Source organism: Salvelinus sp. IW2-2015, linkage group LG8 (genome assembly GCF_002910315.2).
Source record: "Salvelinus sp. IW2-2015 linkage group LG8, ASM291031v2, whole genome shotgun sequence".
In the NCBI taxonomy this organism is placed as follows: domain Eukaryota; kingdom Metazoa; phylum Chordata; class Actinopteri; order Salmoniformes; family Salmonidae; genus Salvelinus; species Salvelinus sp. IW2-2015.
The window spans coordinates 25,189,060-25,203,477 of NC_036848.1; the positions used below are offsets into that span (position 1 = coordinate 25,189,060).

At 42.6% G+C, this 14,418-nt stretch overlaps 1 protein-coding gene across 1 annotated transcript in view; it reads right to left on the reverse strand.

The window, feature by feature from the left end:
• The window catches only part of LOC111967632 (protein diaphanous homolog 2-like), a 622,518-nt gene that overhangs the window by 450,001 nt on the left and 158,099 nt on the right, over positions 1-14,418 (reverse strand). Inside the window, 2 exon segments of the mRNA XM_023992819.2 lie at positions 371-440; positions 534-608. Coding sequence (XP_023848587.2) covers positions 371-440; positions 534-608 — 145 coding nt within the window.

The following is a 14,418-nucleotide window of genomic DNA, read 5'->3' on the forward strand; positions in this document are numbered from 1 at the left end:
CACTTTTGATTGATTTCATTTCTACCGCTCTTGCTCCTTTTCAATGTGAATAAGACTTTATTCCAGGTTTGCCATTGAAATTGAGGCATTGAAGCTATAGAAATTCAGTCTCTGTTTGGAGCACTTTAAGGTGAATACAGAACCACCTCTGCACCGTAGAGTCCTTCTCTTCCCTCCTCGGAGTCACTTTGAGTCGATGTAAAAAGCAGAATAAATGATTACATTGATTGTTCAAGTGGTTCAGGGCCAACTTTGGGTGCCAATTGAGTCCTGCTACATGGCGATCTAAAAACACTCAGGAATCAAGAGCAACTGCAGTAAGTAAAACTTTTGGAATGAAAGCCTTGGACCAACCCAAACAAGTACACACCTTATTGTTCATGAAGGCCTTGAGACATTGGATCAGCTTATGCTGATTTCTTTTGTCGATACTTTCTTGCCTGAAAAAGAGTTGAGAAAGGAAAAGAATGACAGATTTAGACAGTGTGTAGAGCGTATTGAGAAGAACATTAGTTCAAATGTAAGAAGCTTACTGTTTCTTATCCAGCAACTTGTCCAATGCGTCCAAGAGGAGGCCCAGTCCTTCATGGCCAAAGTTGTTCACCCAGCTAAAAAAACAGACAGTCAGAAAACTAAGTCAGACAACGTACATACTGTCGTTCGGAGCCAGACTAACAGCTGTTGAATCATACGTGAAAAGTAATTGGTGGTATTGGTTTCATTGTCAATGAGGAGAATGATCATCTCCACAAAAATTRTCTCTATTTTTCCTGGTTTATTTCTGTGGAGAATCTATTGATGAGAGATAGAATCGCAAATCAACACAGCCCCCTTTTTTGTAACACTAACTGCTAGAATGTGTATCACATAATCATTTACAGGCAAATGAACAATCATCCATCATACGTCCTGCTCCTGTGGTCTAGCAGTGTGATTCTAGGCCCCCCCGCAGCGTGCTGTAGTGCCACCAAAAGATTAAGCAATGCAAGAAAGATAACACTGTAATCGATAATGGATCGCGGGAGATAATTGGCAATAAACCACAAGCGTATCTGGAGACAGCAAATGATCCAGTGCAGATGAGACTGTTTGTCAGCGATGGGTATGTGGCGGAGAGTGAGTGAGACAGGGGCTGACCCCCCGATCACACCTAGATTATGTCATTAGCATCACTTGCTCTTGCCGCTCGATTGTCAATAACACAAAACGCACTGAGCAATTTGTAGCATTAAAGGGCCATAATTCAATGATTTATTTTGCCTTCTTGACAATGATTCAACGCAATAAGAACATGCATATTAAAATCATTTGTATTGACTCGGCAGTCAGAGAAGACCCTCGATTAGGAACGATGCTTACTGGCCCGAGGCTGTTCCTCTGAGGTGAAGTGAGGTATTTATTTGATCTGCAGCAAAATAAATTGAGAATTATTAAGGCTACTGAAGCCCTCCGAACCCATTCCTCAAAATGCATTACCGGGCCAAGCCCAACTCAATTTGCGACTTACTACCATTACGCTGTACAGTACAGCACAATGATCTTCTTTGTTATAAAACCACTCAGCACAATGTCCAAAATGTATAACTGTTTACTGAGGTGAGCCTCGCGGTTCAATGTTTGCCACTTCCCTTCACGGGATCTGCTTTGCGGCAGGCAGCTTATTGCATGCAAACACAGTTAGCTAAACCGGAGAGCAGAAATGGGATCTCGGGGAAACAATCGAGCCCGGCTCAATGTAATGCACAATCATGTGCTGTTTATGACAGCCCGACATCAATACAGAGGTGGTAGGAGCAAATGACTTACGTGAGACATCGAAAAAGAGGGGAAAGAGGCGACATGGTTGAAATTAAGCAAATATTTGTGGAGAGGTTATTCTGATTATTACACAGTGCTCTGTGTGACCTGAGACGCAGCCGCCGATACCGGGTGGTCGTATACAATGTCAAGGAGTGTAAAACAGGTGGCCGCAAAAGCTGCCATGACAACCAATTGAGATGCATCGGGTGATCACGTTCGTAGCTCAGGCAGATTACATTTCATCTAGCCTGACCTGATACACTGGACAGTGATATGACACAATCCGTGTGGTTGAAATAACCTGTGCCTCAACATATCCACTTCCTCAACAAGATGGGAAGTAAACAAAGCAAAAAAACGTTGCTACTTCACAGAAAACACTGACAGCTGGTTAAGTGAAGATGCCTCCTTTCCCTAGCATGTTGTCACAAGCTTTTATTGTTTTGAGGCGACTATCTCTTCACTGCAGGGAAATCAAGCAGCGTTCGTTTGGAGGTGACTAAAGTGGATGAATAGTGGAGCTAGGATTTAAAGTGTGGGTCTCATTCTGTCTGTATGTCTGTGTTGTCTCTCTATGTTGTCCATCCGTCTGTATGGCTGTCCATCGGTCTGTCTGTCTGTCAAAGCTGCAACAGCACAAAAGCCAAATAGGATCCAATTCCCTTTCAGCTTCCTCCTTTAATCAATTTGTGGCATGAATTCAAGGATCTCATTAACTTGGGGTGGAACTTGTCCATGAAATATTGATGGATATAATCTTGGAGATAAGTGTCAACAAATTGTGTTACTTTCCACAATCATGTACAGTACATTCCGCTGCCAAAATGAAAAAGTAGCAATTTTTTATGTATAACTATTTCTGCTGGTAAAGACACAATTATGCTGTWTTTATGTTAGGTGCCACAAAACCCAGAACTATATGAGATGATTTCACAGTCTGGACCCAGAGCACGGATGCAAACGTGAACAATGTGTTGATAATGCTTATTTACGCACGGCACAGAGATATATAAGGAATTTCCTGTCCGTTCAGATAGCAACAAATCTTCTACATTTCGTTTCCTATGTCAGCTTCATATTTTGAGTTAATCTTCCCTGCCAACAAGAATAGTTATTGGGAGGCAATAATAACTAATACTTCATCTGTCTTCAAGTTCCCAAATGGAAACATTTATACATCTGACCTTTGCTGCCACCGTGTATGTAGCTCACGAACAAGGCAATGCAATTCCCTATAATGAAATAATAAGCTGCCGTGGTGTGTCACTATCAAGTATGCCATATGTGGTGTTGAATGGATTTACTGAGTGGTGTTAATCATATTGCTACAGACAGATTTGGCATGGGAAATGTAATTGATGCTGGAGAGAATGCTTTGCTTTTGTGCAACAGCCAATGCAACCGACTCGACTGGAATTGTTCATTGCTGGCTGTGGAATCTGACACGCGTTCAGTCTTTCTGTCAGACTGATCAGTTGGCCTGTGTTGTGATGCCTTTCAGGCACATTGATTTCAGCCAGTGGCCCAACATTGTTCATTCTTGTTGTGTTATTTAATTGGGACTGGCATCGGGGAGTATTGTGTCATTGAGAGCAATATATTTCATATTGTATTATGGGCTGAGCCATACCTCTGTCCCACTCTGCCACTCCTGACCTATTCAGCACTGCTGCATTCCACTTGAGGCCTTGAGCTCTTAGCAACAAATTGCTCTTGACATTAGAACCTGAAACCGAGCACATGGAGGCTTCCAGCCTTATGATTCTGCATTCTGAAGGCTACGGCCATTTCCCACCAATCAATGCAATGACTTACTGAAAGAATCAGAATAGCACGCCCAATGGGAATGATGTCAAATGCCCACACATATACAGTGCCATGAAATATTTGCCCCCTTTCAGATTTTCTAAAATGTTGCAGAATAACGACACTGAATGTTATTAAATCTTCAGCTAAAACCTACTATTAGATAAAAGGAACCTGAGTGAACAAATAATATAACATGTTGATAAATTAATGAAGTTATAAATAAAGCTATGCAACACCCAATGACTGTGTGTGAAAAGGTAGGGCCCGTTTACACTCAAAAACTGGATGTGCCACCTTTAGCTGTAATGATGGCAACCAAACGCTTCCTCTAGTTGTTGATCAAGAAAAGTTCCACTTATGACTAAATGTGTCCAAAGAACATTCTTCCAGGAGTCTTGACGATCTTTCAGGTACGTTTTGGCAAACTTTGGACGACATGGATCTCGTTATGTCTAGTAAAAACTAAACCCTTCATTCCACAGTAAAAACCTCATACCTGAAATCCGTAAACACAGGCACCCTCATAGATATCATCCTGACCAACTTGCCCTCTAAATACACCTCTGCTGTCTTCAACCAGGATCTCAGACATCACTGCCTCATTGCCTGCATCCGCAGTCAAACGACCACCCCTCGTCACTGTCAAACACTCCCTAAAACACTTCAGCGAGCAGGCCTTTCTAATCGACCTGGCCCGGGTATCCTGGAAGGATATTGACCTCATTCCGTCAGTAGAGGATGCCTGGTTATTCTTTAAAAGTGCTTTCCTCACCATCTTAAATAAGCATGCCCCATTCAAAAAATKTAGAACTAAGAACAGATATAGCCCTTGGTTCACTCCAGACTTGACTGCCCTTGTCCAGAACAAAAACATCCTGTGGCGTACTGCATTAGCATCAAATAGCCCCCGCGATATACACAGGCAGTTAGGAAAGCAAAGGCTAGCTATTTCAAACAGAAATTTGCATCCTGTTGCACAAATTCCAAAAAGTTCTGGGACACTGTAAAGTCCATGGAGAATAAGAGCACCTCCTCCCAGCTGCCCACTGCACTGAGGCTAGGAAACACTGTCACCACCGATAAATCTACGATAATCGAGAATTTCAATAAGAGTTTTCTACGGCTGGCCATGCTTTTCACCTGGCTACTCCTACTCCGATCAAAAGCTCTGCACCACCCACAGCAACTTGCCCAAGCCACCCCCATTTCTCCTTCACCCAAATCCAGATAGCTGATGTTATGAAAGGGCTGCAAAATCTGGACCCCACAAATCAGCTGGGCTAGACAATCTGGACCCTCTCTTTCTAAAATTATCCACCGCAGTTGTGTGCAAGTGCTATTACTAGCCGGTTCAACCTCTTTCGTATCGTCTGAGATCCCTAAAGATTGGAAAGCTGCCACGGTCATGCCACTCAAAGGGGGAGACACTCAAGACCCAAACTGTTACAGACCTATATCTATCCTAGCCTGCCTTTCTTAAGTCTTCAAAAGCCAAGTTAACAAACAGATCACTGACCATTTCGAATCGCACCGTACCTTCTCCGCTATGCAATCTGGTTTCCGAGCTGGTCATGGGTGCTCCTCAGCCACGCTCAAGGTCCTAAACGATATCATAACCACCATCGATAAAAGACAATACTGTGGAGCCGTCTTCATTGACCTGGCCAAGGCTTTCGACTCTGTCAATCACAGCATTCTTATCGGCAAACTCAACAGCCTTGGTTTCTCAAATGACTGCCTCGCCTGGTTCTCCAACTACTTCTCAGACAGAGTTCAGTGTGTCAAATCGGAGGGCCTGTTGTCCGGACATATGGCACACTCTATGGGGGTGCCACAGGGTTCAATTATCGGGCCAACTCTTTTCTCTGTATACATCAATGATGTCGCTCTTGCTGCTGGTGATTCTCTGATCCACCTCTATGCAGACAACACCATTCTGTATACATCTGGCCCTTCTTTGGACACTGTGTTAACTAACCTCCAGACGAGCTTCAATGCCATACAACACTCCTTCCGTTGCCTCCAACTGCTCTTAAATGCAAGTAAAACTGAATGCATGCTCTTCAACCGATCGCTGCCCGCACCCGCCCACCCGTCTAGCATCACTACTCTGGACGGTTCTGACTTAGGAATTTGTAGTTGTCCACATATTCTAGGTGTCTGGTTAGACTGCAAACTCTCCTTCCAGACTCACATTAAGCATCTCCAATCCAAAATAAAATCTAGAAATGGCTTCCTATTTCGCAACAAAGCCTCCTTCACTCATGCTGCCAAACTTACCCTCGTAAAACGGACTATCTTACAGATCCTTGACTTTGGCGATGTCATTTACAAAATAGCCTCTAACACTCTACTCAGTAAATTGGATGTAGTCTATCACAGTGCCAGCCGTTTTGTCACCAAAGTTCCATATACTACCCACCACTGCAACCTGTATGCTCTCGTTGGCTGGCCCTCGCTTCATATTCGTCGCCAAACCCACTGGCTCGAGGTCATCTATAAGTCTTTGCTAGGTAAAGCCCCGTTTTACCTCAGCACACTGGTCACCATAGCATTACCCACCCGTAGCACGCACTCCAGCAGGTATATTTCACTGGTCATCCCCAAAGCCAACTCCTACTTTGGCCGCCTTTCCTTACAATTCTCTGCTGCCAATGACTGGAATGAATTGCAAAAAAAATCACTGAAGCTGGAGTCTTACATCTCCCTCACTAACTTTAAGCATCAGCTGTCAGAGCAGCTTACCGATCATTGCACCTGTACACAGCCCATCTGTAAATGGCCCACCCAACTACCTCATCCCCATATATATTTTTTTCTTCTCCTTTGCACCCCAGTATCTCTACTTGCACATTCATCTTCTGCACATCTATCACTCCAGTGTTAATGCTAAACTGTAATTATTTCGCCACTATGGCCTATTTATTGCCTTACCTCCCTCATCTTACTACATTTCCACACACTGTATATAGATTTTTCTATTGTGTTATTGTCTGTACGTTTGTTTATACCATGTGTAACTGTGTTGTTTGTGTCGCACTGCTTTGCTTTATCTTGGCCAGGTCGCAGTTGTAAATGAGAACTTGTTTTCAACTGGCCTACCTAGTTAAATAAAAGGTGAAATAAAAAAATAAAAAATATCAAAGGTTAAGCATGGAGGTGGTAGTGTTTGGTTTGGGGATGCTTTGCTGCCTCAGGACCTGGACAACTTGCCATCATTGAAGGGAAAAATGCATTCTGCTCTGTATCAGAGAATTCTAAAGGAGAATGTCTGGCCATCTGTCCGTGAGCTGAAGCACACTTTGGCCATGTATCAAGACAAATGTAATGTTTTGGAATGGCCAAGTTAAAGTCCAGACCTAAACCCAATTGAGATTTTGTGGCAGGACCTGAAAAGAGCAGTTCATGCTCGAAAACCAACAAATGTAGCCGAGTTAAAATAGTTCTGCATGGGCCAAAATTCCTCCACAGCGATGTGAGAGACTGATCAACAACTACAAGATGTGCTTGGTTGCAGTCATTGCAGCGAAAGGTGGCACACCCAGTTATTGAGTGTAAGGGAGCAATTACTTTTTTACATTGGGTGTTAACTTTTTGTATTAAATAAATAAAATAAGTATCAAAACATTGTGTTATTTGTTCACTCGGGTTCCCTTTATCTAATATGACTTTTTATGCAAAAATAGAGAAAATCCAAAAAGGGGTAAATACGTTTTCACCGAAGTTACTGTAAAGGGTATAAACTACAATGTAAATCAGTCATAGTGATAACAAGAACATGCTGAATACCAATGACTGCAGTTAGCACGCAACATCTCCATTTTGCTTTTTGGTCAGACAGAAGATGTTAAATTCACATTCTCAAGAATGATACAATTTCAAATTTGTCCATGCGTGTCCTTTCAGAAGCTGTTATAGCTTATATAAAACGTGCATCAGTATCCTCAAACAATTGCCTGTCTGAAAGGTTATGACCTTTGCAAAACCAAGAAAATAGTGTTGAGTAGCTAATTAATGAATGAAAATGCATACATCTTTGTGAATACGACTTAATGAATGGCATAGCCTTTCCACACCCTGACCTTGACCTCCTGTATATCTCCTCTGCCCTCTGGGCATTGGATGTACACAAACCAGGAAGGAGAAAGGTCAAAATATGAAACACCTGGAAGTATGATTAATATGGAATGTTGTGTTCTCAATAGGCACCGATGAAAAGAAAGAAGAAGGGAAACACAGAGATGGCATTGTGTTAGAAAAAAGGGTGTAATTTGAGACGCAACCCTAATCATTTCACTTGGTTCTTTCTTCCTTCTTCCTAGAGTGGATTGAAATGCTCAGCTGTCCCGACCACACACAGCTCTCAAATGAAGTACACTTTTACTCCACTGCCTCCTCTGTCCTCTCTAGCAGATCCATTTTGATGACGGGTACAGTTCCAGTCAAAAGTTTGGACACACCTACTCATTGAAGGGTTTTTTCTTTATTTTTACTATTTTCTACTTTGTAGAATAATAGTGAAGACATCAAAAATATGAAATAACACATATGGAATCGTGTAGTTTTACCAAAACATTTTTTAATAAATAAACATTTATTTTAGATTTTAGATTCTTCAAAGTAGCCACCCATTGCATTCTCTCAACCAGCTTTTTTGAGGAATGCTTTTCCAACAGTCTTGAAGGAGTTCCCACATATGCTGAGCACTTGTTGGCTGCTTTTCCTTCACTCTGCAGTCCAACTCATCCCAAACCATCTCAATTGGGTTGAGGTCAGGTGATTGTGGATGCAGCACTCCATCACTCTCCTTCTTGGTCAAAATAGCCCTTACACAGCCTGGAGGTGTGTTTTGGGTCATTGTCCTGTTTAAAAAGAAATTATAGTCCCACTAAGCGCAAACCAGATGGGATGGCGTATCGCTGCAGAATGCTGTGATAGCCATGCTGGTTAAGTGTGCCTTGAATTCTAAATAAATCACAGACAGTGTCACCAGCAAAGCACCCCCATACCATCACACCTCCTCCTCCATACTTCACGCTGGGAACCACACATGCGGAGATCATCCGCTCACCTACTCTGCGTCTCACAATGACACAGTGGTTGGAACCAAAAATCACAAAATGTGTACTCATCAGACCAAAGGCCAGACTTCCACCGGTCTAATGTCCATTGCTCCTGTTTCTTGGCCCAAGCAAGTCTCTTCCTCTTATTGGTGTCCTTTAGTAGTGGCTTCTTTGCAGCAATTCGACCATGAAGGCCTGATTCGCGCAGTCTCTTCTGAACAGTTGATGTTGAGATGTGTTGAACTCTGTGAATAATTGAACTCTAATGAACGTATCTTCTGCAGCAGAGGTAACTCTGGGTCTTCACTATTATTCTACAATGCAGAAAATATTGTAAAAATAAAGAAAAACCCTGGAATGAGTAGGTGTGTCCAAACTTTTTTCCAAACTTTTGACTGGTACTGTAGGTACGGGGGCAGAGCAGAGAATAGAAGTAATTATCTTTGCTTTGAACACAGTCACAATGGGAGCGTCCCTACCCTGTAGAAACCACTGTCGAAACCATGTAGAAAGCACTGCAAACGCATGGCTAATTTCACACCGGGGAGAGTGGACAGCACCAGGCATCGGTGGAGTGGTCATGTGAATGACTACAAAGACACATTAACCTTCCTGGCTAGCAAGAGAGGCGAGAGAGAGAGGCAACAGAGATATTGGATTTCAGAGAGTCGGACAGGGGTGAAAGCCCAGCGGCGTACTCCGAGGGACAATATTCCCGGTGTCAGCACCCTGCGAATATGATTGCCTGGCATCGGAAGTGCCCGACGCCTCTACTGGCATTTGACTCTCAGCAGGATACCCCCCCCCCCCCCCCCCATAAAAAAATGGTCACAAAATGACTGCACATCAAAACCCACAACATAAATTAATGTTCCAGGCATGTGGAGTTAAGGGAAGAAGGGTGGAGGTGATTGAGTGCAGACAAAGAAAGCGCTGAAGGCAGCAACATGTGTGAAGGGAAAGTGAAGAAGCAACATCATGATGAAATCAACTTAGTGACTGGGGACAGGGGGAAAGCTCGGCGCACTTCCCCAGACACTTCTAAATGACCCCCCGCGGAGCACAAAACACTCCTGAAATGTGCAATTATCTCCTAAACAGCACAAGGCTCCTCCTGCGCCGATGATAGAGGGAAGTAGAGGGGAAAACTACTGTGGAGTTACTAAAGCATTCGTGATTGATCAGGCCCATTAATTGAAATAGGGCTTATATATAGCTATACCTGTGTGGAAGATCTGAGGATGAATGACGCTTGTTTGATGTGGTGAGCAGTATAGGACCTACACAATTACAGACTCCTCACCCCCTAGTAAGTTTGCGTCTCTTTTTATCTTGACAGCCTGGAAAGGAATCATAGTGCCACCTCCCTCATCGTAATGATAGAATATCTTTGCAAAGAGCTATGAAAAAAACTGATCATTTAAGATATTGTTTCACATAAGACAGGCATGTAAGTGACATGTAAATATATATATATTGTAATAAAGTGTTTAGTTGTATTCTTGCTTTATGGCTTTTTCCCTTTCTTTTTTGCTCTTTGCGGATTCCACCACACAACAGGAGTGTGGTGGAGTTAACAGTTAACTCACAATGTTTCTATCTAGATACTTTTCCACTGCCCCTAAAAGACAGAGTCGTTTCTGACAGCAGACCACTGTGAACTGTCATTCCACAGAGAACCACATGCCTGGGCAACATGACAACRTCCACAGAAATTATATATTGAAACTACTATAAATAGAAGCTCTGCATCGACAAAACAATAAACAAGGAAACGGAAGTTGTAGAAATTGCAATGGCCATGGGGTAGTGGATGTAGAGCAATAGCACGACAATTATCCCCCTGTACCTGTGCCGTAATACAATTTCTAACTAAATCAATATGGAATTCAAATCAGATATGTGCATTATGTATGCCTCGCTCCAGGGCTCCCGTAGATATGGCTACCGCTGAGGTTAACATATGGTGTCATAAAAGGAAATGGGCATCTCTCTTAAAATGTGCTCAGTCACTGAGGACATTTGGATCTTCGGCTCCTTTACTGCCTCTGGGAAAAAAGGCTGCAATGAAGTCAGAGACGTGATAGTTTTAACCTAGCTAACCCACTCTTTTCTGAGTGTGTAGAAGTTATAGTGGAATGTACAAGAAATGTGCATGTGAAAGATTGCCTCTTAATTAAGCATGGTTCGTTGTCAATTGTAAAGTTTAAAGCAGGCCTGTCTGTCACAACTTGTTGTGTGCTCTACTGTTCATGATAATCTGGTAAAAAAATCCCCCCCAAAAATCAGTTTAGCCAATTTATTGCTGGAAATTATTAGAATGGGAACAGAAAACAAATGGGGAGAGTCAAATAAATAAATTGTGTTAACTACAAAAACAACACATTGCAATACCATGCCTCTTGGGCCCATGCAAAGATTATTTTTCTAATTTCCAAAACCTATTTCTCCTTAACAAGTGCCAGTGCAAAAAAAATGGGCTTGTCTGTAGCCTAGGGGGGTGCAGGACAGTTTATAATAACATTTGGAGTCTGGAGAGTCAAGTCCCACAGCGTAGACGACCCTGGCTGAGTTCTTCAAACCCTGTTTCACTCCATCACCATGGTAAAACAATTTATTTCACGGACCGAGAGGTGAAGTTTTGATAACTTTATTTCTTACTTCCTGGAGTTTGATAGTTTGGTCAAAATCAAACGGCAAGTTTCCATTATGTCCCAGAGCGGAGCTGGGAAAGGAAGGGCAGCTTGACCCAAAAAGTCCGTGCTGTGACTATCTTGCCCTCTCTGTGCTTGTAGGAGAGCTTTGTCAAACGCTGCACTGGATATTTTCAAAAACTCCATCATTAGAACACCAAGAACACGCCCATTCTAAAGCTAGCAGACATGAATATTATGGCTTTCTGTCTTGGTTATAACACATTTGGCCATAAGATTTAAGGCTTTGGGAACGTATTTCCTGACAAATATGCCACTGAAATATGAGAAAACACAATATACTTTTGAACCCCTTTGAAGACATCGTGTTTTATAAAGCCGTATATCAACTTTCTTGGACCGGCGTCGAGTTTGATTTAGCTGTAGAGAACACATTCTCTCCCCTCGCTGTAATAAAGCATCTCTGGCAGACTGGGCTGGCACCTTACGTGTCTTCCCAAACTCACTCCAGAAACATCTGTCAGCACAGTGTTGACTCTTTATTACATGAATACACTTCCCATAACCAGGCTTCAGCTCTCAGCTTGAGGAGACACTCTCTTTACATCCAAAAGACTAAGAGCTCTTCGCTGACTGTCAACCTGGCTGTAATAAGCCATCATCCACTCAACATTGTGGTAGATCATGTTTTAGTGGATTTACATTTAAGTGATTTGTCATTGTAAATCACAAATAACTACTATTTCACGTTTGGTGGTTATTCAGTAAAATACAATAACTAAGGCCTATTTTTATTTAAGGTTGGTCAATATGACTGGCTATCGGGAATATAGCTGCCGTTTTCGAAAATGGAGTATATTTATCATTTTAGACGTGCCTTTTTTTCCAAACGTCAAGAAACCTCCTACGATTTTTGGAAGCCGTCTTTTGGGATTCAGCAAAGACCTTCGACAAAGGTGTTATTGCAAAGAAATGTACACCAAAGATTCGCTAACAAACAAACTACAGACATGACAAAATGTATCGGAGGTCATGTACGTTTCAAAGCGTAACTTTTCTGAAAACCATCTTCCACAGTCAGTCACTTGGTGGGTGTTTAATTGTTTCTCAGTCAATCATTTTGTTATCTTCGGTCAATCAAGGCTGATGAACTGCCTCCTGTAAAGAAGCATCCCCACTTCAAAGCTACTATTAAGCCCATTACCAGCGCTCTGCGTTACCTTCTGTAGTGCGTGGCTACAGGCATTAAGCCGGGGTAAAGCTGGTGAGACTGAGAGACACATAGATACCCTGGCAGTAGCTGTGAGATCACTACAGTACAATGCTCCATCTTGACTCTCCAGTCCTGACCCAGAGAAGGAGAAAACTCCTAGCGTCAGCAGCAAATCACAGATGCCTGCACACAAAGGCCCCCAAATTGCCCCAGAGAAAATGTTACAGTCATGCTATGAAGATTTTCCCACATAATGAAAAGTTGGTGGCAAGTTCAATTTTGGTCTGAATCTGTCTGGAGGATCTGAGAGTCGAGCACATTTTATATGGAACTCACTGCTGGGATTTGAAGGGAGTCAGACTAATACTAAAGGCTTAGCACGAGGAACTCCAAAGCTGGGCCCTTGAAAGTGTGAAGCAGTGTGTTCCCTGTGTAGGACCTAAGAACGCTCTTACTTCCTCTTTGAAGGTATTGGTGGAGCATCGGGACAGGTAGAGGTAGCTCAGAGGGGGAGAGCTCCAACCATGTTGTTTGAGAGGAAAATTATCCCCACGAAGAAGTGAACTTAGTAGTGGGAAGCGGAGCCTGAAAAATATAAATGTACATGACAAAAGCCTGTCGAGTTTGTGCATGAGTGGGTGGGAAAAAAGGTTTAGAAATACTTATTTGCTTTTGTGATATTCAATTCCTGCACTTCTGCTGCCAGCCCTGTTGCACTTCTCTCACACTGCAACACCATAAAAAAAATAACTGAATATGACACCACCACACTTTAACTCCATATACATAAATGAGAAAATAAGAAGCTTTGATTATCTGTGAGTTGGCATCTCGCATCAAGTCAGTGGATTAGAAGATAATGAATTACCACTCGTTGGAAAGTGGTGAGAGCCGGCGTCGTGACGGGTCTAAATTAAGAAGTGAATATCCAAATGAAAGAATTAAAAAGGGCTTAGAAAGAAGTGTGAGATGAATAATTGGTCAAGGCGTAATTGTTTTACAAAAGAGGGGAGTGGGGGGAGAGAAAATGGCAGCTTGAGGAAACTGGAAGCATGGAGACGGATGGGGCTTGCGGTTGCTTCGGGCGATGCCATCTGCGAGGGAATGTTGGAGGACTGCTTGCCACACATCTGTTTTGGACTGACTGGGAGACGAGGGGGGATGAAAGAACTGCAGCACCAGCCCTGCAGCCACCTGGGCCGGCAAACAGGTGCACAGCCCAGCCAATTAAACTATTACACAAACACAGGCCACCGGGAGGACATTAACTGGCTGTGGCGCATTACAGAGCAACACAAGTCTCTCAGAGAAAAAGACTAACACTACTACAGAACTAGAAGCGTTCACTTTTTCTGCTGAGTTAAGGAGAGGTAATCAGGGAGGGAGGTGCCTGGCGATCCACAAACAGCACTGTTTTAATGAATTTCTAAGTCCCACGTATTGGTCTTTCGTTTCTTGATTGAAAGGTATAGCAAGCATTCTTAAAACACACAGACGAAAGAAAACAAAGCATTCAAAATAGTTTTGTATAGCCGAGTTCAGCGTTGATGGTCTATAATTGCTTATGGAAACGTGGTGATTACGAAGCATTTTGTATTGGTCAAATAGGTATGCTGTATTGACCTTTGTTATCGCATGCCACAATATATATTTCTCACATGGTCTCTGAAAATACAGGTAACTTTCTAAATAAAATAAAAACACCTAAATAAAGTGTCTTAATAGGGCATTTGGCCACCACGTGCCAGAACAGTTTCAGTACACCTTGGGATATATTCTACAAGTGTCTGGAACTCTATTGTAGGTACGCAACAATATTCCACCACAGGAAATTCCATAATTTGGTATCTTGTTGAAGGTGGTGGAAAATGCATAGCCA